Source organism: Lissotriton helveticus, chromosome 3_1, assembly GCF_964261635.1.
Source record: "Lissotriton helveticus chromosome 3_1, aLisHel1.1, whole genome shotgun sequence".
Taxonomy (NCBI): domain Eukaryota; kingdom Metazoa; phylum Chordata; class Amphibia; order Caudata; family Salamandridae; genus Lissotriton; species Lissotriton helveticus.
In genome coordinates, this window is record NC_136061.1 from 2042842969 (window position 1) to 2042855526 (window position 12558).

General features: G+C 45.9%; 1 protein-coding gene across 2 annotated transcripts in view; it reads left to right on the forward strand.

Annotated features, from left to right (window-relative positions):
• AGBL1 (AGBL carboxypeptidase 1) overlaps positions 1-12283 on the forward strand; it is a 4192795-nt gene extending 4180512 nt beyond the window's left edge. For both annotated transcript variants that reach the window (XM_078683166.1, XM_078683165.1), the window contains one exon: positions 11455-12283. In XM_078683166.1, coding sequence (XP_078539292.1) covers positions 11455-11683 — 229 coding nt within the window. In that variant the 3' untranslated portion in view covers positions 11684-12283. The remainder of the gene's footprint in view (positions 1-11454) is intronic.
• The last annotated feature ends 275 nt before the right edge of the window (positions 12284-12558 follow it).

Genomic DNA, 12558 nt, shown 5'->3' on the forward strand with positions numbered 1-12558 from the left:
ATCCAACATACTTAAGCAACAATATCACTTTTTAAAGGATTAAGCAATTCAGTCCATAGATGCATTGATTTTAACACAAAGTACCTTTTCGAGAGGAAAAACAGCTGCCAAGGAGGAAAGCATCAGAAAACAGATGTGTCGATTCTTGAGTCCCAGGGGAATGGAGGCGTCAGTACTGCTGCACACAGGAAAGGTCCTGCATCGATTCCTTACAGTAAGGAGAAGTGATATATCGAATTCCGAAAGTGGATTCTTACTGCAGTGTGATGCGCTGGAAGTTTGACGCACAGGTGCAATGCATGGAAAATCTGGATGAAACAGGCACTGCATTAATTCTTCCAGCCACGAGCATGTTATGTGTTGATTCCTTCAGCCGCACAGCAGGACCTGCATTGGAGTCGGAGCAGGGGCCTCGAAGTCGGGCAGCGGCAGTACTTCTAGCTGCAAACAGGCGCTGCGTCAATTTTTGTGCAGCATGGCAAGCTTGCAGTGGGAAAAACTAAGATGAAGGGCGCTGTACGGATTTTCAGCGCTTGAAGCTGCAAAACCACCTCCAAGGGCCCAGAACTGGAGTTGCCATCAATTGGCATGTCTGAACTACCAGCAGAGGAGGTCAGAGGAGCTGCAGATGAAGTCTTTGGTGGTCATGAGGCTTCCAACAGGAGGCAAGCAGCACAAGTTGCTGGAGAACCTTGATAAGCTGGATAGGAAAGTACAGTACAGTCTTTCCCCTGCCCAAGACAGAAGCAGCAAGCAGAAGGCCAGCACAACACAGCAGCAGCAGAGTGGCAGTTCTCCTCTTACAGATTCTCAAGCTTTTCTTCTTGCCAAAAATCTCCTCTTGATGTGTTCTAGAAATGTGAAGTTACAGGGCCAATACTTATATCCCATTTCATCTTTAAAATAGGCATACTTCAAAAGATAGTTTTTACGGTTCACAGCTTCTGCCTTGCCCTGACCTGACTCCAGACACACCACAGGGGTGTGGAGACATCATTATGTAAGGACAGGAACAGCCCTATTCAGGTGTCAGTGACAACTCCTCCCACCACTCTATCTCAGCCTGGTGATGGGCAATCAGGATATGCAGGGCACACCTCAGCTCTCTTTGTGTCACTGTCTACAGTGAAGGCACAAACAGCATGTTCGACCTGACATCTTTGGCATGGTTTCCCCTGACTTTTTGCCTCTGCCTCCTGTATTTTTGATGCTGTGCTGGATTTCGTTTTTGCTGGTTCAGATGCTTTCACCACTTTGCAACCGCTGATCAGTGTCAAAGTGCAAGTGCTCCCTGGGTAAATTGTTATTGTGATTGGTTATCCATTATTGGCATATTTGTTTTACCAGTAGGTCCCTAGTAAAGTGCACTGAGTGTGCCAGGGCTGGTGATTTAATGCTACTAGTGGGCCTGCAGCACTGATTGTGCCACCCACATGAGTAGCCCTAAAATGGTGTCTCAGACCTGCCACCGCAGTGCCTGTGTGCAGTTGCTAACTGCCATGCTGACCTGACCAGTGTCCCCACTGGCCAGGCCTAACCCTTCCCTTTCTGTACACATTGGACACCCCTACGGAAGGCCAAAGGTACCCTCCCTGGGCAGGGTGCAGTGTATGTGAAAGGTAGAGCATGTACTAGTGTGGATGACATGCTCTGATAGTGAAATTCTGCCAATTTTGGTTTTCACTATTGAAAGGCTATCTTGTCTATAGGCTAGAATAGGGAATGCTGTGTATAATGTTTACCTGCATATCTTCCCATAGGAGCAAGATGGAAAATTAAAGTCTGGTATCCCTGAAATCAGAATTTAATAACCCATATTTTTGGAAGGATGTTTTTGAAATCCTGTGTTTGAAAACAGAACTTTTAGAAAGTGGCTGTTTTCTTGTCTGACCTTTCTGTGTGCCTTGGCCTGTATGTGAACTGACTGTCTGGTGTGTGAGTGACAGGGGCTGTGGTGACTCCAGGAGGCTGGGTGAGTCAGCACTAGGCTGAATAGCTTCATCTACATCTTGAGTGGTGGGAGGGGATAGCACCTGGGCCTGAATAGGGCTATGCCTGCCTTCCACAATGCTGGCTCCACCTCCTGCTGGGCGGCGGACGACCCTGCCCCTCTCTCTCAAAGGAAAGAAGGAGTCATGTAAACAGAGTGCTCCAAGACTGACCAGAACTGGTTTGGACTAGGCAAAGGCCTCTCTGCCTTCAGAGAACAAAGAGAATATTGGTATAAAAAGGGATACCCAGACCCCTGAACTTTAGATCATCCTGGAATCAAGAAAGAACCTCTGCCAAGGAGAAAAGCTGGAAGGCTGAAGAGGAAGGACTGTCCTGCTGTATGTTTTGTAGGCTGACCTGCAGTTGCCATTCTGCCAAGGAGAGGGGACGTACTTTGCTGTTGCTGTGTCCCCTACTTGAAGAGATCACCACGGGCCTGAGAAGACCTGGCCTCCTGTTAAGAAGTCCCAGGAACAAAAGAACTTCACCCCCAGCTTCACCCTGAATTCTGCTTTTGAGTTCTGACCTGCCTAGAGTTCTTGATCCATTTGTGGGGCCTCTGGAGTTTATTGCCTGCTGTTTGGGGAGCTGGAAAATAAGAAGAAAAGAAGATCTACAATTTTAAATGCATCGGTCACTTGCAGAGCGCATCGTCGACAGTGCAAGAGAATTCCTGTCGCCGCGAAGATCATTTCTGCGCCTGTTGCAGCTGCAAGAACCAATGCATCGTTCGTTTGCGGAGCGCATCGCCCCGGTGTGGGAAGACTCCTGTCGCTGTGAATATCGTCGCAGAGCCTGTCGTCGCTGTGAGAACCGTCGCACCGTTTGCTTGTGGACCGCATCCCGTCGCTGTGAACATCGTGGCAGAGTCAACACATCGAGGGGCCGTGACAGAAAAGGATCACTGCTGTTCCGCGCATCGCCGTTGCCTGAAGATCCTCGCCGTCTTGAAGATCGTCGCATCGTGCCTGTGCGAGACGCTTCCTATCGGAGAACCTGCAAACCGGAATCCATACAAGGTATCGCATCGTTCCCCATACAGATGGGATTCGACACAACCCACCCAATGCGTGCAACGGGGTTGTCGTATCGCCTCCCCAGGGTCTCAGGAGTGACGCATTGCTTGTTTTCTGAAGGTGCAGCTGCCACTTGGAACTTTTGTTGCATCTACAGGTACTTTGGGCTAAAAGCGATGCAACTGTGGATTATTCTGGTGCAAACCCTTGAACTCTTTTTAAAGACTTATTTTGGAACAGGGTATGTTGGATTTTTGTCATTTTGCCCTTGTGTAGTCTAGATAAAAATACTTTATTTTTCTAAACTGGTGTGGAGTCCATTTGTGGTGTTTTCACTGTGTTACTGTGAGTGTTGGTACAAATACTTAACACACTGCCTTTGATAAGCCTGTCTGCTTGTGCCAAGCTACCAAGGGGGTGAGCAGGGTTTATCCAAAGAGGGTATCCCCCTTACACTGACTAGTAGCAAGGGTCCCTATTTGGAAATGGGTACCTACCTCTGCCAACTAGAGACCCCCCAGATCTAACATTGGTGATCAGCGGTGGGGATTTGAGCTTGAATTTGTACTTGACCCACAGTAATTGGTGTTCATCACTGGTCTAATGCAGACCACTACGCAACCGCACACATTGTTTTGTTTGTCGGTTATATATTTGAATAACTCTTCAAAAGCATCATGTCTCAGAGGGCAGCAAGTGAAAAGGCAGAATTGGAGATTCACATTGAGGATCTGTATTCATACAAGGTCGAGGAGCTTAAACAATTCTGCAGAAATTTTGGTTGCTCCATGTAAAGCAGCTCTAGGAAGGATGAGCTGCAGGAAGCCTTGAAGGCCTGGTGGGAGGCCCAAGATGGAAATGATGCAAGTGGAGGGAATGGTTTTCTGCCCCAAGTTCTGTCTGTGAGCAAACCAGGCTCAAAGCCTGGCAGCAACCATTCTGGTAGGGGCTTCACTCCAGAAAAGTTAGAGGAGAATCAAGGAGTGAGAGATCATGAATTGGAAGTCTTGAGAATCAAAATGAAGCAATTGGAAGTAGAGAAAGAAAGGGAAAGGATGGCAGAGGAGAGCAAGAATGCTCGTGCCCTGGAAGAAAAGAAATTGCTTTTGGCTCATGAGTTGAGCATGAGGGAGCCAGATATCAAGGCCAAGCAGGCGGAGTCCGGCTCAAATGGTGGCAGCGCACAACCAGTGCAGGGGGTAAGGTATATATCCCCAAGGATTTGGTACAGAATTATAATAGGTGTAAGGATATTTATGCCTGTTTCACCTCTTATGAGATTGCTTTGAGAATGAATTGGGCGCCTGAACAGCATTGGGGGCGGGCCTGTGAAACATTTTGAGGCTTCTGGGAGGAGTGCTCTAGAGCCCTTAGAGTTGGCAGGAGCCATGACCTATCCCAATATGAAGGAGGCCCTATGCCTCAGGTATGGGCTTACTCCAGAACAGTATAGACAACAGTTTAGGAACTCCAAGAAGAAAGAGTCTGAGACCTGGATGGAGTGTGTGAATCTGTACATGCGTGCACTGGAAGGTTGGATAAAGGGCAGCAGAATAAGTGATTATAAGGGGTTGTTGCAATAAATTAGTTGGGAGCACTTGAGTAGTCTATGTATTCCAGAGTTGCGCCAGCATCTTTTAGACAGCAAGCTGACTGACCCCATTGAGCTTCCTAAGGATGCGGACTGCTGGACCAGCACCAGGGTCCACAGGGGGATTGTGGGTACCACAGCCAAAGGTAGGCAGGGTCCCTAGCAGAAGAGTGGGGGGACAAGGGTAACCAAAAGAATTTTTCTCAAGGGCCCCAAAACAGTTCCCAGGGAATGGAGTCCCAGCCTCCCAAGCCTAAACCAACCTGGCCCCCTAAGGGCAGGCAGAACAACAGGGGTCCCCCACATTGAACTGTTAAATGCAGGGGGGTACCATAGATACCCCCCATGTGCACCCTTTAGCCCCCAGAATCCCTGGGGGCCCGCTGCATGCCCCCAATGCTGAGAACCGCATGAAGCCGCCACGGAAAGGCATGTCCCGGCATGTATGCTAATATGGATGGCGGCGTCTACAAGACACCACCACCATATTAACAGTTTTCCACCTGGTCGACTCTTTGACCGGGCCGAAAACTGGCAGACGCTCTTCCCGTCTGCCGGGGTCCCCTTGCCATGGTAATGTGGTGGAGGTAAATTTACATGCGGGCGAGGGAATATGTCGGGCTGATCACCACAGCCATGCGGGCGATGGCGATCAGCCCGAAATACTAACGGAGCCCTAAGTCATTCCTTTCTCCCGCTATATTATTGCTGCAGTTTTATAGTTCATAAACCAAACACTTTGCCTTCGCCATAACTTGAATATCTGGAGGAAGTTACAAGCAGTGTCATCCTCTTGGGGTTTTCCCCCTAGTTTTTTTTATTTTTGGCTCCACTTTGTTCCATTCTTCGTTTTGTTCTGAAGTTTTGCAATCAGACTTCAGCTGCATGCCCTGTGTAAAATGTAATTCCCCTCACTCTTAGTCCATTCCCTACTGAAATGTTATTGGCCTTTGAAAATATCAACGCCAACGCTGGATGATGTCAAATAATAGCCCCACATTTTATTATAACTTCAACAGTTCTGGACTATCCATATAAAAGAAATTGGATGTGGCATAGAGTAAACTGCTCCAATGCTATCATAGGTTTTACGTGGCCTGTATAAGCCACAGAAAAAGCTGAAAGATGGACCGATAAAAGGGAGACTGATAGACGAATATCTTTAAAATACTTATGTCAGTTCTTGCTAAAATAATAGAAATACACCAGTTTAGGTGTGTTCACCTTTCATTACAAGGTAACAGAAATTCTTAGCAGAAACCCAGTTGTGAGAAAGTATAATATTTGTTGGGGGGATGGTAGTCTACCACGGGTAATAACGTCACTGTTCTTGTAAGGTCCAGTAAATGTTTCAGTAATTTAAACCTGAGCTGACTATTTGTACCCAGGGCCGGACTGGGAACAGAAACCGGCCTTGACAAACAGGTCAGCTGACCCGCTCTGGGGTGAGGGGAAGTGCAGCTGAGCAGTTTGCAAGCACCGTTTTTGACCGATTTTGTTACAGGGGGGTGATATTGCTGACCCCCAGTAACAAAACCGACCCCCAGGGGCCCAAAACCACCCCCACCCTAGCGGCCTACTGGGGAAACTCTATGGCCAGTCCGGCCCTGTTTGTACCTGAGGCACAAAGAAGACAGTCTTAACTTAAGAAAATGTGTAAAGCATAATAAAAACTCTGCTCCAAATTATACAAATAGAGAATATTGTGATGAAGAAACTGACACCAAAAAAGTAAAAATCCAATCATGGGAATTGGAGATATGGATATTTAAAGGTTCAATTAAACAAGACAAAAAGTGCAAAGCGCCAAATGGGGCCAACTGGTCGTACGGAGCCAGGACTGGCAAATCTGAGACCAAACCACAATGGAGCATGGGTTGGATTGAAGTTGGTCCCAGTCAAAGAGTGAACTTCCAACTTTCTGAGTAGGTAGAGTCCTCAGTGGGGCAAGGAAGCAGGCTGGATCCGAAGACTGGACTGTCCAGGATGTGTTGCTGATAGACGAGATCATGGTGAAGCACTCAATGAAGGCTGGAAAAGATCCGAGACGGAAAGTTTCAGAGTTTGTGTTCAGTGAGCAGTTTAGGTCGATCAGATGGTGCTCGACACTAAGTCTAGTGAAGATTTCTACCCTTGGACTTAGATTGTGTTTCAAAGGAGCATAGGATTCAAAAACGTCTTATTGAAGTTGTCTTTATCTTTCATTGATAAAGTTATTGCTCAAATAGTATCACAAACCATCTGATCTCAAGGGATGCTCTATAAGACCCAAATTGAGTTACTTCTAAATGGCCAATAAATCCTCTGCAACAACGGTGAGCATTAATATACAGCAGCAACGATGCACGCCATACTCTATTCACAGCTGTGCAAAGTTTTTTATCCTGTATTTGTGGATGAGGAATGTGGTAACGCACTTTCTAGTAATCATGGTTAACAACCTCCCCCTCGCTAGGGTATGGTAATTTTTTCTGGATGGTGCATTTGTGGCCTGAATACAACCAAGTAATACACATTTGTGCTTACATGCTGACAGAATTTCTACTACACCTGCAACCAATAAGATGTGTTTTGGGCAGTGTGGACAACTGAGTGGAGAGATTCACACGCAGTTACTGACCAGCTGATCACTAGTACCATAGATGAGTTCTACATCTAAGTTGCCTCGTTGTCTTGAACAGACTGAAGCATGCATCTCATCATTTCGTCGCTGGCTTACCCCTCCAAAATGCATTATGTATTTTGATTCTCGTTGTGGTGTTGCCTCCTTCCTATTTACAATGTCAAGTCTTATCTTTTTACTGCTTTAGCTCTGAACACATGTCTTGAATTTCTCTTTTGCTCATATTTGCATACTAGGATGTTTTCATTTTTAAATTCAATGCTGATTTACAACGAGTTTGTCATTTAGGAATCACATTTGCTCAGGATAGTTTATTTACTTATCCAAATATAAACCTACCCCATGGACATATAATGAGAGTTCCATTACAAGTCTCAATGGCGCTTCTATTATTCGGTGAGATTATGATCTTGCAACAAGTGGTAAGCCTATGGTGGTGTGGAAATCCCACATGCTAGTCCTCAAGAAGACTATGATAATGAAGAGGCAAGACTGCGGTCAAAGCCTACTTCTGCTCGTTTGTCACAATGCTTGTCCTCTGCACATTTGGCTTGATCTCATCATATATGCATACGTTATGTTCAACATTGGCAGAGCGTCATCATTTAGGACACTTTGGCATCAGCCACTACCATTCCAGGTCTCCTTTGCCTATGCATGATCAACACAAGTTCAGGTCTTATGAATCTACACAATAAATGTGAAGTTCGAAAGCTCACAGCTAAACATTTATAGTATTGAAAGGTTACTGCACAACTCTTACAAGAGAGTGAAAGCAAGCTCTCACCATCAGAGGCAAAAATGTAGAAAAATAACTGCGATCGAGTCCAAGCATAATAAATATGTAGATATAAAGTAGAAAGCGGAAGTTCAATTTATCACATCGTAAACTTGCAAATGGTTGTTCTGGCTCCTCCAGGCTAGGAAGTCATATAGGTCTAGATATTTAAAATTGTAGGTGGCCAATCAGCTTGTTCGTTCTAGCCCCTTGCTCTCTGGATATTGGTGTATTTTCAAAAAACAAACAGCATTTGCCTTCATATGAAATTAAATAATAATATTTAGTTTACCTTCTTTATACAGCCTTATACATTTTTTGTTATGCAATATGAATCTGCTGACCTTTCAGAAGCTGAAATTCAGCTAATGTACACCATAGAAATGAACAGAACGTTATCCAGCTCAGGATTGCAGTAGCTCCCCTTCCTGCAAACTGATCACTTGCATATTTGCTGGGGAAGAGGGGAAGGTTTTAGCCATGTAGAAAAAATTGTTTTCCACAAAGGAAAAAAAAAGAAAGAACATCTGCATTTGGACGTATGCTCCTTTCTTGGTTTGTGTAAATTTACACTGTATGGAATTAAGCTAAGCGGGAAAAGGACCCCCACAGGGATAGTACCTGCCACCCCCACTAGAAGCAAGGAAAACTGCTCCTGGTGCAGCATTCCAGGAATATGTCCGGGAATGTTTTGATTGGAAAAACGTATAATAGTGCGCTCATGTGGAGATGAAAATCGCTGCACCAGCTTTTATGTTTTTTTGTGTGAATCAGGTCCAGTGGCGACATAATGACCAGTGCTGCTCCTGTGCAAGATAAGGCTGGGTCACAACTCTCTTTGCCATCTCTAGCATGTTTGCGATAGAAGTTCTAAAAATACCAGCTAGATAGAGCTAATCGTAGTTTCTCAACAAGGACAGTGAGGAGCATATTTACTATGAGGTGGAGGAGCGCGGCGTTAGCCTCCATGGCAGAACGCTGCGATCCGTAACTTCTGAAACGCAGGGCTGCACCATATTCACAACAGTGTGGTTCAGCCCTGCGGTTCCCCCTGTGCTGCTGCTAAATTTAGCAGACTAGCACCAACGCAGGTGTCTGCTTTGACAATAGTTCAAAGGTGTGTGCGTTGTGGAGAATATTGTGTATGTGCAGAAAGTTCTCACTTCCTGCACATGAAAAATTTTTAAACGATGTTTTGTAACTTCTATGTGTGCTGCTTAACCCGTTAACCAGGGCGGTAATTCCGCCACGGTGCGGGCGTTCACTTGCGCGGGCGGGGCCGCGTCGGCCGTTGGACGTGCACAGCACTACGAAGGTAGTGCTCGCCACGGCCAACGGCCGACAGCAGCAGGGAAGGGGTTAATGTAGCACAGATAGAAGTTGCAAAACTTCATTTTTTTTATGATTGTTTATGTGCATGAAGAGTCACCTTCCTGCACATAAACAATGAACCCTTTTGTTGCTTCCGTCGGCCAACGTCCGTCGCGAGCACTACCGTCGTAGTGCTGCGCATGTCCGTTGGCCGACGCAGCCCCGCCCACTCATCAGAACGCCCGCACCGCGGTTAAGGTGTTAATGGCCTTTTGTTGTTTTGTATGGGTGCTGCACAACCAAGCACACATAAAACAGGAAAACGAGGAGAGATTAAACATTTCTCCTCGTTGCGCCTGTTTAAGAACAGGTTTTACCGAGTCTTCATTTTTTGCGCAGCCCCATATTGACGCTATCCTTGTAAATATGGGTCAGTGTCAAAATCAATAGGTGTTGCGGTGGAACGCCCTACGCAACACCCATTGCCCACCCCTTTCATGCTAAGTGTAGCGTGAAAGGGGGCCTTATTCACAAAGCGGCGTTAAACCACTACAACGTCCTGAAAAGTGACGTTGTGGTGGCAATAGGGGCTTGTAAATATGCCTGTGAGTCTCATTGTGGTGTGAGATAGTGCAATGCATCATGGTGCTGCTCAGGGATCCACAGCGCTTGCTCAGGATGGCTGGACTGGTGCAGGTTAGTTATAATCAGAATCAACTCTCAGACATAATCTCAGCTGATTATCCACTAGATTGCGGGTACTGCTATGATGCCAGTGTCCACGATAGCCCAACCTGTAAATCACAACACTCATGCTGGAAAGTACAATGTGAGGGCTTCTAAATCATCCTTGTCAAGCCAGAAATCTAATTCCTGGTATGTGGAGTACCATTGTCAGACCAGAATCCACTGTGCTATGGTAAGCACCAGATGTGAATCGCTGCTAGAATGCACGTATCCACATCACCTTAGTTTGTCCAGCTCCATCGGCAATCCACATTTCTCTGGTACAAAAGGCACCTTAATCAGCCCAGAAAGCAATTGACTTCGTGCAAGAAAGATCTTCTCCTTTACCCCCCTTCAATCCTCCCTCTCCTCCCCCCAGAGACACAGGAGCCTCTACGGCTACAGTACTGAAGTCTGCCGTGAAGGCGCTGATAGGTGGATGCCCCACCTAAATGAGTCACCTTGATGCCCCCCTTAGCCGGTCACCCACAAATGAAACCTTCTATGAACACATGCTTGCACATGTGCACATGCATTGAAACAGAGAGGTACATTCACAAGAAAATGGCGCAGCATGGCGCTACAGCAAATTTTGCAGTGCCGCGCTGTGTCATTTAAAAATCGCAGGGATGCGCCGTATTCACAAGAACACCCCTATGTTTTCCCTTGCGCTGGGCCTAAAAATAGCTGGCTAGTGCCAACTCAGATACTCTTGCACCATGGAAGATGGGTGTCTGAGTTGAAGGAATGATTGTTTATGTGCAGGAAGGGACAACTTACTGCACTTAAACAATTTCTAAAGGCAATTTGCTCTTTCCATGTGTGCTGCAGAAGATCAAAAACGACCTTGTTGCGCCAATCTAATGCCTGCTTATGCATGGTGTTACTTTTTGGCGCTGCCTCAGATTTGCACATCCTTATAAATCTTGGGCAACGTAAAAAAGAAATCGGTATTGCATGGAATGCCCAAAACATTACCCATTGCACGCCCATTTCATGCAGATGCAATTGAGTACTCACTGCTCAGGTGTTAAATTAAAAGTGGATTCAAGATGCTACAAGCTAACAGCGGGCATTTCGATCCGCTTTCAGCTTTGCACCACCCTTTACATATGTTCTGTGGCAAGTCAGAACATTTTTGCCTATAGTGATGCGTACGCGTTGAAGATATATACCATACTACACTTATGGAAATGAATTAGCAAGTGAATGGGAAACCCTTCTTGAAACAAAACTACGGCCAAGTGTATTACTGCTAAGTGTATGCTAAGTGCATTGCCAATCACACTGTCTGATGGTTAATTGTGACAGTCCATGAATGACGTTGAGATTGTGTCACCAGCTATCTCTGTATCACTATATGGTAACCTGTGTGTATATGTAACTAAATCATTCTGTTATCTTTTATCTCTTACAGCAAGGTGGAGACAGATGACGAGCCCGCGCTTGCAGAGCGGATCGATTACAACACGGACAGCTGCTCAGACCAGGAGGTCGACTTTGCAGATCACGATCATGAAATAAAGAAAGCAGCGGAAGGCCTGGACAGGGACCAGGCCGCCCCCTCCGAGCTTCTCGAAGGCTTGTACGTTTCCAGTGGGACATCAATGCCACCGCCCTCGCCCGTTGGATGTACACCAGAGTAGAAACCACTCCCCTGGAAGCAGTGTCTGTCTTCACCCCGCAACTTTTCAACGCTTTGGCACCGCCTCGATCAGCAGCCCTGCCGCTCTGAGCTTCCCCGAAGAGTTGCTGTAGTTTTGCATTTCCAATTAGTGATGCCTCAAAGGGCCTTCTTACAATCGAAAGTTAATTAGACAGGACATTTCAGAGACCTGGGGTTGGCGATGGGAATACTCGTTACAAACGTGTCCCATATCTCGGACGCCATATTATTGTAAGCACAAAAGGATATAATGGACTCGTAATTCCGTAATGGACTATCTGATCTAATAAAGTCTAAATTAGGCCCTTACAAGTTCCCACGCAAATAAATATGACTCTTACTGTAAACAGTACAAACTATTTACCTGTGCCTTTTGCTGGAGAATAGATTTCTTTTTACGTGTATTTCTTTGGATTACAATTATTCCAATCTTTTATGTAGCTTCGACACTATAATCAGTGTCTGCAGTTCTGATTCCTATTTGGCGCATAGAAGCCTTCTAGAGCATGAATCTTACTTCTAGATATATGGAGCCGTGGGCCATATTATCAAGCATGGGCGATACATTATCGGCGCTTTTATCGGCAGGAAACTGCCGCTAAAGCGGCGATAATGGGCTTGATAATATGCCCTTGTAAATTCCCATAGAAGCCCAGGTTAACACCAGAACCTGGGCTTCTATTGGAATTCACAAGGGCATATTATCAAGCCCATTATCGCCGCTTTAGCGGCAGTTTCCTGCCGATAAAAGTGGCGATAATGTATAGCCCATGCTTGATAATGTGGCCCCCTATTCTTTAAAACAAATGCATTTTATCTGACGCCTATGCAATGAGGAGGTTTACAGCTTTCAAT